Source organism: Elgaria multicarinata, chromosome 9 (genome assembly GCF_023053635.1).
Source record: "Elgaria multicarinata webbii isolate HBS135686 ecotype San Diego chromosome 9, rElgMul1.1.pri, whole genome shotgun sequence".
Lineage (NCBI taxonomy): Eukaryota > Metazoa > Chordata > Lepidosauria > Squamata > Anguidae > Elgaria > Elgaria multicarinata.
Genome location: NC_086179.1, coordinates 56,839,357 through 56,856,236, shown reverse-complemented (window position 1 = coordinate 56,856,236; position 16,880 = coordinate 56,839,357). Strand labels below are relative to the sequence as shown.

The 16,880-nt window shown below is 42.0% G+C and overlaps 1 protein-coding gene and 1 non-coding gene across 2 annotated transcripts; both read right to left on the bottom strand.

Annotated features, from left to right (window-relative positions):
- Nucleotides 1–2,126: 2,126 nt before the first annotated feature.
- On the bottom strand, nucleotides 2,127–9,201 carry RPL18A (ribosomal protein L18a). Its single transcript, XM_063133942.1, has 5 exons — nucleotides 9,108–9,201; nucleotides 7,766–7,945; nucleotides 5,685–5,814; nucleotides 4,185–4,294; nucleotides 2,127–2,262 (listed from the first exon to the last, which is right to left on the bottom strand). Exons 1-5 carry the CDS (start codon nucleotides 9,123–9,125, stop codon nucleotides 2,170–2,172), a joined length of 531 nt encoding a protein of 176 aa, XP_062990012.1. The 5' UTR covers nucleotides 9,126–9,201; the 3' UTR covers nucleotides 2,127–2,169.
- LOC134404367 (small nucleolar RNA SNORA68) lies at nucleotides 4,405–4,533 on the bottom strand. The gene has a single exon (XR_010025873.1). It is a non-coding gene; the product is annotated as a small nucleolar RNA SNORA68 (small nucleolar RNA).
- Nucleotides 9,202–16,880: the final 7,679 nt, after the last annotated feature.

Sequence of the window (16,880 nt, the reverse complement as noted above, 5' to 3'; positions counted from 1 at the left end):
CCGCCAGGTGTGTCGGACTACAATTCCCAGTATCCCCTAGCTGAGGGTTATAGTCAGACACATCGGGGGCGGGCATCAGGTTGGGGGAGGCTGCTCTTGAAGATCTGTCAAGACGCCCTTATATTTTTAGACTCCGTTGTATACTGCATTTCCCTCCCATGCCCAATTGCGTATCAAAAAATCAACCCAGTTCAGAATGGAGTTGAAATGGGATGAAGGTCCTGCGAAAAAGATAGAACGCGAATGCTTATGGTTGCATTCCTTTACCTGGGAGTAAGCCCCCGTGAACTTAGCAGGGTTTATTCTAAGGAGGCGTCTACAGGATTCTGCCATTAAATAGGAGTGTGTGTATGTTAACAGTGACCTCCAGAGTAGGATGTAGTGATCATGGCCACATTTCCCAATGGGAAAGTCTGTTTGGAGTCCCCCCGCCCCCAATATATAAATCCTTACTGTATGAGAGCTGGAGGGTCTTGCCTTTCCTCTCCATTCCTGCCTGAGAGAGCATTGATAAATAGACCTTTCAGAAATGCTGGATTTAACAAGAAACCAATATGACAAAATGTTTGTAGAACATCCCATCTGTGTTGCCTACCTGGACAAACTCCTCCCTAGCCAGCCATGCATATCCCAATTATATCATTCCCAATCATTCATTACGACCCTGTTCAGCAGAGCTGGCCCTTCCATAAAGCAGCCTGATGCAGGCACATCAGGTGGCAAAATTTTGAGCGGCGCCACAGACACACTCAACACTTCTTGGTCATGCTGGCTACCTGCAAGCGACCAGTGGGACAAAGTGGCCATCCCTGCAGGCCTCTCAGCTGGCTCCTGCCTACCCAGACTACTCAGCAGGCAGCTGGCTGCACCCACTGGCCACCTGCATGCAGCCAGTGGAACCAAGAAACATCTGTTCAGTAGCACATCTCCCACCCACTCAGACTGCTTGCTTTGGGAGCCAGCCACAATCACCTTGGTCCCACTGCTGGCTGCTGCTCGCTTCCCCACCTCTCCCAGAAGTCTCAAGTTTCACAAGAGTTCCAGGATGAGATCTTGCGAGACTCTTGTGTCCTGTCCGGGAAGACCTGTGAGACACACTAAGCCATGATTAAGCCAAGAAGCATTTTGCAGCAAATGGTGAGTTTAACCATGGTTATATAGCCACCATGGTTAGGAATGGTTCAAACAATACAGTAAGCCATGTTTAGCTCCAAATGGCTTAGCATGTTATCTAAATAGCATCATTGAAAACCATCCTATCATACAACTCTGCATATGATGGCCACAACCATCCAAACACACTATCCTGCTAGTTTTCATTATGCACGGACTATTTCTGTATGGAGTAACATTCCATTATGAAAGCCTCTGTAATCAATTGGTACACTCCAGACACTGTACCTCCTGCTCAGTAGTTTATAAGAACTAAAGTCTGCTTTACTTGAACAGGTTATGTTATATACATGGCAACTTCATTAGTAATTGCGTGAGATTTCTTCCAATATCATTCCCATAAAAAGACTGCACAAGAAAAACAATTGAATATTTGCCAAGTTGTTTCTGATTCTCTAGTTGAGCAGATTTAGCGAATTTAAAATACTGTGATAGTTGTGTTTAAAATAAAAAAGGTTGGACTCTGCATGGTAAGGAAAGAGGTAGGCATAACTATGAAATGTAACTCAGATACCAACTGTATGCACCCTTCTGACTCCACAGTATTATTAACCAGAGTACATGGCAGAGGAACTTTCCTCTCTTCTTCTTCTACCGTCTAGCCTTAAAAGAGCTTATTGACTTTTTTTTTACTGAGAGAAGCCTGCCTGTGTATGGGTGTACAATTTCTATTTGTTACAGATTGTGAGCTGTCTTAGGAGAGCTCACGAACTGAACAGCAGCACAGAAATGTTGAAATAAATAAGCCAATGTGCTGGATTCAGTGTTCCACTGAAAGAACAGGATGCTCTCAAGTCTTAGTGCCTTCTTCCTCCGGCACAGAAGCTAGGCCTAGGGGTGGGAGTAAGGATACCCAGGAAAGTGTAATGGTAGATAATTCCACTGTAATGCTGTAATTTGCAAGGTTAGGATAAGTATGTTTCCAATTTATCAAAAATGATCAGATGTTTAAGAAGAACTTTATTGAAACCCAGCGCACATGAACTAAGTCTGCATTTAGAAGAACGTATTTGGTCTCTTGGTAGTGAAGCGTGGCTTATGCTGGCGACGCAGAACTCTGTGTGGCAGAGGGAACTTGATTTTAGAATCCTGTAGAAAGAGAACAAGCAGAAGTTCATTTATGTTATAAGCTAACTTGAAAAATTAAATTATGGCTACTATGTTTTCAGTAATTATTCATATTACTACATGACAAAATAAGTTATTAAAAACAGTAATACAGACTCAATAATAGTATATTATTGAGTAATACGGACAGTAATACAGACTCAATAAGGGATGCAAGTTTCTTACCCCCACATGCACAAAAGGGAATATCTGAAAAGTACCAGAAAATGTCACTAAAGCAAAATAAAAAAGAACCAAAGGGGAATGAGCATCCAAAGCAGATCACGAAGGAGAGAAACAAGTTCTCAAGATGCAAAATGGATTTATTGACAAGTCCGATGCATTTCGGCCTGTTCTTTATTTTAAGGCCTTCCTCAGGGGACTAGCATTAATGATAAAAGAGTACAATGAAACAACATATGGTATTAAAACATATTGGCATTAAAAAACTTATAAACATGACAGGCCTTACAGCACTGAGGACTTGTTTCTCTCCTTTGTGACTAATGCAAAATAACCTTAGGTATCCTCCATTAATATCCAATGCATTTTAGACCCCATAGGCTTTTCCTAATAAAACTACAAAAATATATAAAATATTTTTTCAGTAATGTTAAACCCAATTATTACTTTTAAAATATGCTTCACTTTATTTTCAAGTTATTTTTGGAGTAACATGGTGCCTCTGATATACATGAAAGATCACATCAGCTTATAATGGTTTTAAACAGTATTCTTGCTACTAAATAGAATACTGAGCAGGTTGACAAAAATATCACTGCACTCCACTGCAATAGTACTGGATACATTAAATAACTTTTTGAGTATGAGCAAGGAGAATCATGTACTTTAATCAGTAAAAAATAAAAGATGCTATCCTTATAGAGAGCAAGTTCTCAAAAGAACATTAAAAACACAAAGTTTATGTGTGACACATATAATTTGAAACAAAGTATAAAACTGCAAATTATGAACAATAGGCTTCCCTTTTCTGAGAAATTTGTTATTAAATGAGATATTAAATTTGTACATTTATATATTTTACATGTGAAATTAATATTCCACATTGAAATACAGTTTTGTAGTTTCCCAAATAAGAACTAATATTGAAAATATCAAATATTAAAGGAGGATACTTCAAGATAAGATTTTCTTGTATATTAATGAGTCAAGGCTAATGTGCAGTTACAGATCACAAGCTGAATATGAGCCAACAGTGTAATATGGCTGCAAAAGATCAGAAGCTATAAAAGTATAGCTTCTAAAACAAGTGAAGTACTGGTTCCTCTCTTTTCAGCACTCGTTAGGCCTAATCTTGAGTATTGTGTCCAGTTCTGAGCACCACACTTCGAGAGGGATGCAGACAAGCTGGAGGGTGTTCAGGAGGGCAACAAGGATGATCAGGGGTCTGGAAACAAAGCCCTATGAAGAGAGACTGAAAGAACTGGGCGTGTTTAGCCTTGAGAAGAGGCTGAGGGGAGACATGATAGCAGTCTTCAAATACTTAAAAGGCTGTCGCACAGAAGAGGGCCAGGATCTCTTCTTGATCATCCCAGAGGGACATGGACTAATGGGCTCAAGTTACAGGAAGCCAGATTCTGGCTGGACATCAAGAAAAACCACCTGACTGTTAGAGCAGTACGACAATGCAACCTAGGGAAGTTGTAGGCTCTCCCACACTAGAGGCCTTCAAAATGAAGCTGGACAGCCATCTGTCAGGAATGCTTTAAGGTGGATTCCTGCATTGAGCAGGTTGGACTAAATGGCCTTATAGGCCCCTTCCAAGTCTACTATTCTATGATTCTATGAAATTAATGTTTAATGAAATCACTGGGATTAAGACTGTTTGATCTTTCAACTTTGCAGGGATGCAAAAGAAAAGTGTTTAGGTTTGCTTTACTTACATGGAACTGCTTGACAGCTGGTCTGCGACACTTGCTAGCAGCAATCTCTTCAACCTTCATGATCTGAATTGAGTGAGCACGGGCCCTATGACGGGCTCCCATGTCGCGATCTGTAATATGTCAGAGGATTACACACTATCTTAATGAAAGGAACCAGGACAATATTATAACTTGACAGCTCTGATATCAATGGACACCCAAGACAACGTTTTAGGGAACTGCTTGTAGGACCTTCAATTTCACTTTCAAAAACACTTCAGCTCTTGAAAGGCGACAAGGTACATTTAATATTTGCACACATGACAAGAACATTTTATTATGAACAATGCTCTTTGGGTTTGTATGCAGTTTTAATTTTCAATATTATTAACAATTTATGACTCTTCTGCTGTGGAAGTTGTGCAACCTGGTAATAGTAAATGACAATCAAAATAGTCAGTTGATGAAAAATATATTCACAAATTGCATCCTACACTTTAGGGTTTAATGAAAACTAAGCCTACAACATCTCTACTCAGAAGTCCCATTTAATTAAATGGACCTTACTTTCAGATAAATGTGTTAGACTGCACCCTAAGCATCATCTTACATGTTTAACAGATAAAGGATTTATTAACATTTATGCACCTATTCTTGTTAAATCCAGGAAGTGAAATAATTTGAGAGTATAGTATATATTTATACAAACTTCAGTGTGGACCTTATTCTACAAAGAACTGGGCCACACTAGGCTTTTTTGGCGAAGGCCAGATAAAGTAACGATGCCTTCCCCAGCTGGGGTCCTTCAGATGATTTACACTTCAAATCCCATTAGCTAACAGAGCCAACCATCAGGAATGCTGGGGAATGTAGTCCAAAACCTCTGGAAAGCACTATGTTGGGGAAGACTGAAATAAGGCATGCTTATTTTAACTAATTGTTCTTACTCTCTTCAGACTTTTTTCCCACCACCATGTGGAAAATAGTAGCCTTTGAAATGATTACATTACCTCTATGCATAACACCCAGAAGTGCCACCAACATAACAGAATATGCTCCAGTCCAAAATTGCACAAAAAATGATTGTAGTATTTGCATGAAAAGATATGCAAAATCTACCAATTTTACAATATTTAAAATATTTCCATCTACATTTTTTATCAGTTGAATTTATAACTGAAACTACTTATTTACAAGACAGCCAATGAAGCAGCAACTATAACTATGAAGAGGTGTTTTCAAATTCACCACTCACATAAGCTGAAAAAAGATACACAATAAACAGAAAATTCTAACATTTAACTTGGCCACAACTCTTGGTTACAGAAATAAGGGTTGCAGCGATCTACAATGGACAATCTTTAATAAAAGCTTTGACAAGCTGATGACAAATTTATTCAAATATACGTAATACAAACAAGCACGGGGAAAAACATTACGTTTTTCAAGGTATTTCCTTCTTATTGTCTTTGCGTAGTAATACAAAGAGGAAACCCAGCACTCCAAGTGGTCTCTACTTACAGCACTGTGTAACAGCTCCAGCAGTTGTCAAATCCCTGTACTCCCTGTACATGTTGTGAGTTCCACTACGAGAATCATAGCGCAGCCAAATACCAAAGTTTTTCACCTTTAGCGGAGTCTTCTCGAAAACCTAGTTAGAGCAATATCAATGTCAGAATAACGGCATGTTACAGACCACCAATGTTATATTTAACAAATGAAATCAGTAATAGATTCATCACACATCTGGTTTTCAATACTACATACTAAACTGCTGGAAGTACTGTATGTGAATCTCCCTCTTTTTAACAAAGCATAAAAAACAGGTACATTTCCCCATCTCTTCCCTATACTCAACTTTTAAAGTTATGATACACCCTGTTAGAAATTTTTATACTGTGCTAATTAAAAGTACAGTATTATCTTGTTACTTCTTTTCAGCAAATCCAACACAACTGGACATTTATGGAAATAGTATACACAGACCCAAAACGCCATTACCCCCACCCCCATCAAGCACATATGAATATATTTCCTCACTGTAGCAAAACAAGGTCCATTTAAAGTGCAAGCCTAGGCACATTTACTCAGAAGTAACTCCTACAGGGCTTACTTCCTAGTAAGTGGATCTAGGATTACAGCCTACAGAGCAATCCAACTGGGGTGGGCTTTGAAGAGGAGTGAAACAGCATATCTTCTACTGCTTCCAGAGCCCTGCTGGTTTGCACCAGTCAATATAGGAAGCATGTGGGGGGGGGGGGAGATTCCCCTTACCTAAACCTACCCACAGTTATGTCTGCTTCTCACCACACCAACCCCTCATCCCACATTGGTTCTACTAAGTAAGGAATTAGGTATGCCAGTTCTAGAGTACCAGTGTAGGGGGTGACCCTGGGGTCCCTCCAGTGAACAAAAGAACTGTGAATCTAGTAGATAGAAGGTTGCCTCTGTCCTGTCCCAGCCCTGATTAGGGCCCAATGCTGGCTACTCTGCAACAAACAGCTCAAGCATTTGCCACCAGCAGGGTGCTTGGTTGGTTGTAATTCTGCATCATCCAAACTCCCTTTGAATGGGTTAGGGTTCTTCTACCTAGTCTACAGTAGCCACCAGCCAGATGCCTCCACATGCTCACCAGAAGGGCATGAAGTTGATCTCCCTTCCCCATTGCCTATCTTTAGCATCAGATCTTCCAAAGTATGCTACCTTGGAACATGGAGGTTCCATTTAATTATCATGGTTCATAATCTATTTCTGCTAGTTGCCATCATTAATCCCAACCCTATGCTAAAGTTTGTTTGTAACTTACAGTTCCCAACATGTAGACAAGCCTCTCCCCTGATTCTTCTAGATGTGTTAGACTATAATTCCCATTTTTTCAGTCAGCATGGTAATTTGTCAAGCAGTCTGGGGAGTTGCAGTTCAACACAGCAAAGCTGCTTTATACTGTTCTCTGAGGGACTATAATTTTGGAGCTCTTCAATCTGTTTGGGATTTGACTGTTCTACAGACATTCCACTAAAATCAAAAGATTACATATGCTTAAATATATTTATGTTTGGGATCTATGAAGAATATTTCTCACTGTCCTTGCCCCACCTCCTCCAAACTCACAGATGCTTATATACACCAGTTGCTGTGGAACATGGGTGGGAGGGTGCTGCTGCACCATGTCCTGCTTGTGGATATCTGGGCAACAGATGGTTGGCCACTGTGTGAACAGAGTGCTGGACTAGATGGACCCTTGATCCAGCATGGCTCTTCACATAAAATGTCCAGACATTAACTCAGTGTATCCAGCTAAATCAACACACTATACACTTAGGGTCAGCAAATGGAACAAAACCATGGTGCAGAGAAGCACAGACATTACTTTTTAAGTGTTTTCTTAATGAAGAAAAGGCCTCTTACCAATTTCATGAACAGTGGCATAGGTTCCACACAAATGTGTAAGTTAATTTACAATATTTAACACAATATCAATATTTATCCAAACACATAAACCATCCAGGTAACTATAAATGCTGGGGTGAAGCATTCAATCAATTGCTTCAAATACAAAAGAAATAACAGTTTTCAATACTGAAGACCACTGATGGTCATACCTGTCCACAGTACACAATTTCCCCAGAAGATTTCTTCATCTTCTTCAGCTGAGAAACAAAATACCAGAAACGGGACTTTGCAACAACATGATTAGGAGCAAAGATGCGCATACGGTACAGAGGTGGTGTTGGACACTTGGGAGTGGGAAGGCATCTCCCAACAACTTTGTACTCCCTCAGCTAAAAAGAGAGAAAAAGCAAGGATGAGAAAATCCACTCTACTTTCCTTTCAGTCATAATTATTTAACTTGCAAGCTGATTGTTACAAGGCAATATATATAGCTTTACTCGCTGGGGCCTAAGGCAGCTGTAGTCTAAAACATCTAAAGAGCATAAGGTTGTCCAACCCAAGAGTAATTTATTCACTTTAGTAACCAAACTGATATCTCTAACCTCTGTAGTAGAGATATGTATACTCAAGCCTGCAAGAACAAGTTAACACTGTTTTTATGCAGAAATTAGCTTCATAATAAATACCACTGATCTGATTTCTTTCACCCAGATCCAGCAGTTAAAAAGCAATGAGATTAGGCATGTGGTTCTATTGCAAGTTGGTGAATATGGACTTTACTAGGCAGGCCTTAGGCAAACGATCACTACAACTCAGTCTCACCCCACTCCAACTCCACATTTTCTAGAGTATAATACTAACAGCTTCTCTTGGAAACCACATTGAACACTTGAAATGTGGTACTAAGTAATATGTTGGCTATTTGAACACACCACTGAGTTTTTTGTTTTTAAAGCATTTTGTAGCCCTGAAGATTTTTTGGCTTGTAACTTCCATCAGCTCCGACCAGTATAGCCAGTGGTGAGGGACGCTGGGAGTTGTAGTCCAAAACATCTGGAGGCGCACAAATTTCCCACCCCTGGTTTAGAGGGATAGCTGACTCCAACATCCGTTGCCTGCCTAGTTGAAACATCTCTGAAAGCAATCTTGGGAGGCCGGGAATAATTATTACGGTGGAAGGAACCTAAGGATAAGACGGGCAGGCCTACTTAGCTAAACTCGAGTTTTCTTCCACCTTCCACACAGAGAGTGCAGCTTAAAAACGAGGAAGAGGCGCGGCTTGGAGGGCCGAACCTACAGCCTTGCACAGAGCTTCACAGCCAAAGCGCCGGCTCCACGCTACAAAAAGTTGGCGCGGCATTGGCGGCCATATTGGGCGCTCACTCGTGGCAGAGAGAGAAATGGTGTGGTGTGAGGGCAGGGGCGACCCTCCTAAAAGGCGACCCTCCCCGCACCTCGGCCGCCATCCTCTGCCCCCTCCCCGCCTTCACGCGATTAGAACCTTCCCCTCCCTCGCACGAGACCCCACAAGCCCACGCGAGCGGCGCTCACAGTGCCCGACGCCTTCATGCTGCTGCCTCTCTCGCTGCCACCCAGAAAAGGAAGATCCGCATGCGCGACACCCGCACGTCACCACCTCCGACGTCAATGCACCTCCTTGACGGAAAGCAGCTATCGACTATTGGTTTGAAGGGGAACATTCTTATTGGGCATAGAAAACGTCCGTCCTTGGAAGCGACGTTTTTATTGGTTGCCTTCCGACCACTTAAATGTTTTTTGCGTGATGGGCTCAAAGGGAGGGTTAGGCCAGGGTTTGCTTTACGGTTATAAAGATACATATATAGCGTGCCTTGTTATAGCCTTTCTCACAGGGCCAGAAGAAACTATAGGTATTAAATTAAGATAGCGTCTTCCTCCATGAATTAAAAACAACAACACATGCAAACCTGGAAAACACCTTTGCTTGGACGAAACAAAATTCCACAAAAATTTCCGCAAGTTTTCGAGCCCTGTGAGCCTGATGAAGCGTTCTAGAGAACCCGAAAGACTGCACATTTTTGTAGGATTTTGGTTGCACGTAATAAAGGTATTGCCCAGCTGTGCATCATGTTAAGGACAGTTATGCACAGTGTTCAGGTTTTAAAGGGGCATTCAGTGGCAGGTGCTGTAGGCTCGGCTCTTGCAGGAATGCATGAAGTTTTAAGGCTTGGGAATGGGCCCACTGTGTGAGGAGAGAAACTAATTGGTACCTATCTTTTATAACAGAAATATTAGTGGTATTATTTAAGTTCTGTGTTTACTCTCAACAACCTTTGATGTAGGAAACAACAAAATATGTTTTGACCATATTCAATCTTCCTTGGTAGTATAATAAAATCTTAATAATTCTAATTCTCATATAGCACATGTAAAATAATACCATGCCTTTCAGCCCAGTTTGGCAAATAAAATAGACCAACACTACACTAGTGTATCTTAAAAATCAATACAACACCCTAAAGAAAGACAAAAGTAGAAAAATATATGGGAAACTTCACATGTTTTTAAAACCTAAACAATCGCGCTCATTTGTAGTTAAGGAGTTAATATATAAAAGCTTATGATTTTTGTTGTGATATGTTTGGCAGACTTACATGTTTGTTTAATTTCTAGTTTTGTATCCTTTGAATTCTTTGTTTATTATCATACTTTTATCATACTTAATATATTAAAATCCCAAAACAGTTCACTTGTTAGTCATCCTTTTACAAACTAACAGTCCATAAACAACACAACATAAGAAAATTAAAGTTGCAGTCTTAGGATCACATCCAGTAGGAGTCATTGCTACAAATCATAGACCACTTCAAAGTAGCATTCAGTAGGAAGTTAACTGCAAGCTGGGTGACCATCCTTTGTTAAGAACAATCCTGAATGGCTGATGATCAGGGGTGGTCAGCTGATATTTCCTGAAAAGGACAGGGCTTAATGTTTCCGTGATGTTTTTCTAAATCGGAAATTAATCGGCAGAGTGGGGTTTGAGGCCAGTGCTCTGCAAAAATGTAAGTCAGTGTGTGTGTAAGAGAGAGAGAGAGAGAGAGCACTATAAGTTTAAGTGGACTAGAACCATCTTAGGGAGATGTGGGGCAGCAGGGACAGGAGGGAAATCTAAATACTTGCTATGTTGGGAATCTGATGCCCTGCTTGTGCTACAGGAGTATCAGTTTGAACTATGCTCTACTTGTGTATTTGTAAATAAAACGAATATTACAAAGACACCATAACACCCCATGGAAAGAGAAATGAACCTTATGCCATGACACAACCCATGGACTTCTCACTGCTTAGGAAGAGGGAAGCGCTTAACATAACTTTAGGACTGTGGCCTTAATTTATAATGGTTTAAACAGTTCTCTAACATAACAAGTTTTCCTAGTAAAACTCAATCTGGCACTATGGTCAAGAAAGCACAGCCGCCATTTAAGTTCTGTTTGTAATTATGCAAGCTAATTGATATCCCATAGTCCAGGACTGGGCAATGTGTGGCGTTCCAAATGTTTTGGGCTACAATCCCATAAGGCCTAGCCAGCATAGCCAATGGTGAGGACAGTTGTAGAGTGAAACATCTGAAGCCAGAAGTTGCCCATCCCAGCCGTAGTGTGAGGCATCTTGAACAACTATCCTCCAAAACCTCGTCAGCACCAGACAACATCCATTGGGATTGCATGAGAAAAGCACCAGTTTCAATGCTGGACCATCTTCCCACTCCACTCAGCCCCTCACATAACAGGGCACTATGTCATAGGGCAGATGACATTACCAGCAATTGCCTCAGAAGTGGTGTGGGGAATAAACAACCACATGACACAGCAGAGCAGAAGACAAACATCCTACATCCAGCAGGAATCAACATCCACCTCACCTGAAGTTTAGTCTACTAAGAAAAATACATGCTCAATCCCCAAACATCCTCACTCCTCACTCCCCATCCCTCACACTATAGTCCAATTTAAAATGCACTTTAAGATGAGCAATTTAGATTAAAGGAACCCCCGCCCCGGGTTTAAATGTGTGTGTCCCATTTGGTTTTGTTCCATCTACTTTGATTGGCTTTAGATCCATACATCTTAGCTGAATATGCACTGCTGATTTGGAAGGCAGTCATATATGGTAATCAGGACCACATTTTTGTATTTACCCTTTTCATTCAGTGCGATTCTGTCATCAGTAATGTCGTAGGGCCTGCAGCTTCCATCAAAAAGGCTTGCATATTATTTTTTTGAACATGCTTCGCTACACTTCAGAGTTTAGTATGCGAGAGATGTGTATCTACCTAATAGTTGTTCCATCTAGCCCACTATTAGCAAGTTTGTTAATCAGAATATCAGGGGCACTTTGTCAGAAGCTTTGTTGAAGACAAGATATGTTATGTCCACAGCATTCCCACAACAGAGGTTACCTGATCAAAAAATGAAATCAGATTAGTCTGACAGGATTTGTTCTTGAGAAATCCATGCTGGCTTCTAATAATCACTGCATTGTTTTCATGGTGCTTACAGATTGACTTCTTTATAATCTGCTCAAAATTTTTCCCAGGGATGGCTGTCAGACTGACTGGTCTGTAATTCCCAGGTTCCTCCTTTTTGCCCTTTTTGAAGATAAGGATAAAATTAGCCTTCCTCTAGTCGTCCAGTGCTTCACCCATCTTCAGTGATTTCACAAAGATAATAGACAGTGGTTCTGAGAATTCTTCTTTATTATTCTAGGATGCAGTTCATCGGGCCCTAGAGATTTGAACCTGTTCAAAGAAATTTGACCATTTGAACTTGACCATTTGTTCATCAATCTCAAACTGCAGTTCTGCCCCATCAGCTTGTACTTCACTTTTTCCAGGGGGGGGTCATAGACCCGCTTTTGGGAGAAGACTGAGCCAAAGTAGGAATTGAAGTTTCCGGCTGATTCATCTAAACCAGTACCATTCGTTATGAACATTGTAAACTTGAACATTAATCTAATTAGACAGATACCCGCCTTGTTTATTGTTTTATCCCTGGATTTCCCAGATGGCAAGTATGCTATATCTTCCATGTTTAGAGATAGGTTATTTAATGCAATAGTATATTCGTCTCATATCCTAGCATTAAAGTCTCCCATTACAATAATTGGGCGTAAAAGATACTGTTGATAACAGTATCTAAAAGGGCCTCCAATGTGTCCCAGATGTTAGCAGGATAGTAATTGGATCCTCTGGGGGGATATATATGTTTATACATGTTAGTCTGCCCCATTTTTGGATAGTCAACTGAATGGCTTGCAAAAATGGTGAGTCAGTAACTATTTCCTGGGTCACAATGTTTAGACTGGCAGATATACCCAAAGCGAGGCCCCCACAGCTCCTCCCTTTCTTGAAAGTTTTTTTTTGCTGATACTGAGAATATTTGATAGCCTTGTAGTTCTATTTTTTGTGCCCTGGTTTCTTGCAGACTAAATATATGAAAGTTGGTCAGATATTGTACAAACTCCAAATCATTCAGCTTGTTCTCCAACCCCGCGATATTCCAAGACAGTAGTTTAAGCGACTCTGTTTGCACTTCCAGATGGAACCTTTTAGTTAGATCAGGAGGTGAAATTTGATTGTTACATCAACTTTTATCTAGGTCTTGTCAATCTTTACCAGGGCTGTTTCAGTATGCTACACGGCTTTGGTTTAGTGATTTCTAAGGGGATATATTCACCAACTGGGCTCAGTGTTAATTTTCCTTCATATATCGCTGTTATCAATTTGCCATCCTCATTAAGCAGTTGAATGAAGCATGCAAAGGGAGGAATATTCAATTTGAAACCACGTGGCTGTGTAATGGCGACGGTCATAACCCCAAAAGAAAGCGAATGCAGAAAGCCATGGTAAGGCGGCATGATTTTTTATTAATTTATATTTGCTGAATTGTCATGGCTTCCCTCAAAGAATACCGGAAAAAGTAGTGTGGTGAGGGTGTAGAACTACAGTTCCCAGGATTTTCTAGGAAAAGGGAATAGCTAATGATCCAATTTAATTCTTTGGTATACATGTCGTCTGCAGTTATCAGTGGGACACCAGAGTAAACTGTTTTGTTGCTTTCCTGCTACTTGTACCTTTCCCCCCTTCCCTTAAACTTGCCCTCTAACCTTGAGCTTCATAAAGTTTCTGAATTTAGAACCTGAGGTTTGACTGCATATTTTGACAACCAAAGTTCTTTCCCCTACATGTCAAACAGTGACGCCAGAAAGGCCGGGCAGAGGTCCGGGACCAAAAATACAGTCTCTCCCCCCCCCCCCGCCCCGCCACTCAGCGCTCACTCTCCCCCGTGCCATCTCCCCCCTTACCCCTCCCCTTTTAAAACTTCCTTTTAACTTTTAAAACAGGTTGGGGCACGTTACCACATGGACAGAGGTACACGGCACAACTGCAGCTGTGCTCTGCAGTGCCCAAACTCTTCTAAAAGTTAAAAAAGAGAAAAGATCCTGATAAGGAGGTAGAGTAAGTGTGTGTGGGAGAAAGACTAGACAGAGAGCTATGCTGGGGGACGGGGTGGGGAACATGCCGGTGGGGGGAGAGAATACTGCCCAGGAGTATGCGTGTGACCTCCCCCTGACATGTGTCTTGTTCGGGGGCCATTCAAGCCAGGCGGCAACACCCATGTTGGACCCAGACTGCTCTCCCATGCTCCTGACGTCGACCCAGGAGAGATCAGGAGAAAACAGGCCGAACTCTCACACACCAGTGAACAGGGAGTTGGTTGGTTGCCCCCAGTCCCAGAATGAAAATCCACTTCTGTCACTTTGACTTCCTCTTGCTAAAGGGATCTGGTGAACTGAATTGAGAGCAGGGTTGCCAGAGGCCAAGAAGGATAGGGGTTCTGCACCTTTGAGAGCTGCCAACAGGGTGAATGCATGATAAGCGGCACTTGGTGAAATGCCCTTTTGTACACACATGTGAAAGGCACAGTAGCCCAGTTCTCTTTGGTATCTGGTCACCCTGAGACGGGGGTAGCAAAAGGAAAACATAGTGCTGCAGACGGATTGCATCCCCCAGCAACACAGCACAGCAGGATAGAAGTTCTTCTGCAATGGCATTGCCTTGGTGTGGGGCTGGACTTGCAGTCAGGATGGTGGGGAGCTCTTAGGGTGGGCTTTTCCCATGCACCAAGGACACTGGCATGGTTGGGAGGGTGAAGGCTGTAAGAACCATAAAAACCCCAAACACACACACACGGTGTTATTATTTATCATAATTTATTTATTAATTGTTATTGCTTAATCTACCCTGATAACTGAAGAGGGTATTTTAGCAAGTCAAAGGGTTGTTCAGGTTAATTCACTCGAACTTATTGAAAGTCAGGTAGGTGCAGGAAATGCATGTAGGACTATGGCAAGTGAGCAACTTGAGGGACCTCTCTGGTGATTGGCAACTGGCAAAGACTGTGGGACCTATTGGAAGAAAACACACTACTTTTTGGGCTAAGTCAACACAACTGCTCAGAGTTTTGGGGGCCCAAAACTAAGGAAGGCCTCCCCCTATACACCTAGAAAACTGAGGCTGTGGTAGAAGGGAGTGCCAAACCTGATTCAGCACAAGAGCCCAAATAGAGCAGCTCTTGGAAGCCAAGTTCCAGAAGTGAGTGGGGTTGAAGGAAAAAAGCAGATGTTTATTTCTTTCTTCATTTTATTTAAAACATTTATTGGCCACCTTTCAGGGCAAGACACCCCAGACAGAGGCTTACAATAATAAAATACACATTTTCATCGGAGAACTGCATTAAGCAATTGAAAACGAAGGCTTCCCTGCTGTCCCCTTGATGGGCCATCTAGCCAGTAAAGTGTGAAGTCCGGCAATAAGGGGTCCCCTCCCTTTGAAGGCAGTGCTTTCCTTTCACATCTTTACAGCAGAATTTCCAGGCATCCCTTCTTCAGCAGCTGTATTCCCTTTCCATTCAATCCATCCTAGTGGTGGAAAGCAGAGAAATGGCCAGGAAGTCTTCATCCAGGACAGCCAGGAGGGCCTTGATTTCAAAAGTGTAGCAGACAATCAACCTGGCATAGAAGAGGGAAAATTTACAGTCAACAAACGAGAAGGAAATAAAACACAAAAATAAGTGCAATCAAAGCCAGTGTTATATGTTTAGAGGGTTGGACTGACCTACCTTGTAGGGTTGTTTCGAGGATGAGATGGAGAGGAAGATGACGATGTAAGATGCCTCGGAGTCCGTGGAAGTGTTAAAAATCAAAGCCCACCCCATGAAGGGGAGACAGGGGAGGGGAGAATGGCCCCTAAAGAGTGAAGGCCGGCAAGAAACAGTGCTCTCCCTTTTAAGGGGTCTCTGGCCAATGAAGTGTGCAGATGGGCAATAAAACAGTGATCTCTATATAAAGAGGAATCTGGCCAGTAAAGTGTGAAGGCTGTCAATAAGCACTTCTCTCCCCGTGAAGAGAAGACTGGCCAGTAAAGTGTGGTGTCCTACAATAAACACTTCTCTCCACTTGAAGGGAAGACCGACTAGTAAAGTGTGGTGTCCTGCAATAAACACTTCTCTCCCCGTGAAGGTAAGACTGGCCAGTAAAGTGTGGTGTCTTGCAATAAGCACTTCTCTTCCCTTGAAGGGAAGACCGATTAGTAAAGTGTGGTGTCCTGCAATAAGCACTTCTCTTCCCTTGAAGGGAAGACTGGCCAGTAAAGTGTGGTGTCCTGCAATAAGTACTTCTCTTCCCTTGAAGGGAAGACTGGCTAGTAAAGTGTGGTGTCTTGCAATAAGCACTTCTCTTCCCTTGAAGGGAAGACTGGCTAGTAAAGTGTGGTGTCTTGCAATAAGCACTTCTCTTCCCTTGAAGGGAAGACTGGCCAGTAAAGTGTGGAGTCCTGCAATAAGCACTTCTCTTCCCTTGAAGGGAAGAATGGCCAGTAAAGTGTGGTGTCCTGCAATAAGCACTTCTCTTCCCTTGAATGGAAGACTGGCCAGTAAAGTGTGGAGTCCTGCAATAAGCATTTCTCTCCCCTTGAAGGGAAGACTGGCCAGTAAAGTGTGGTGTCTTGCAATAAGCACTTCTCTTCCCTTGAAGGGAAGACTGGCTAGTAAAGTGTGGTGTCTTGCAATAAGCACTTCTCTTCCCTTGAAGGGAAGACTGGCCAGTAAAGTGTGGAGTCCTGCAATAAGCACTTCTCTTCCCTTGAAGGGAAGAATGGCCAGTAAAGTGTGGTGTCCTGCAATAAGCACTTCTCTTCCCTTGAATGGAAGACTGGCCAGTAAAGTGTGGAGTCCTGCAATAAGCATTTCTCTCCCCTTGAAGGGAAGACTGACCAGTAAAGTGTGG

Coding starts and splice junctions, on each gene's coding strand:
- RPL18A (XM_063133942.1), bottom strand. Junction 5,815..7,765: donor AAATTGTGTACTGTGGACAG/GTATGACCATCA, acceptor TGCTCTAACTAG/GTTTTCGAGAAGACTCCGCT. Junction 2,263..4,184: donor CAGCTGTCAAGCAGTTCCAT/GTAAGTAAAGCA, acceptor CTCTTTCTACAG/GATTCTAAAATCAAGTTCCC.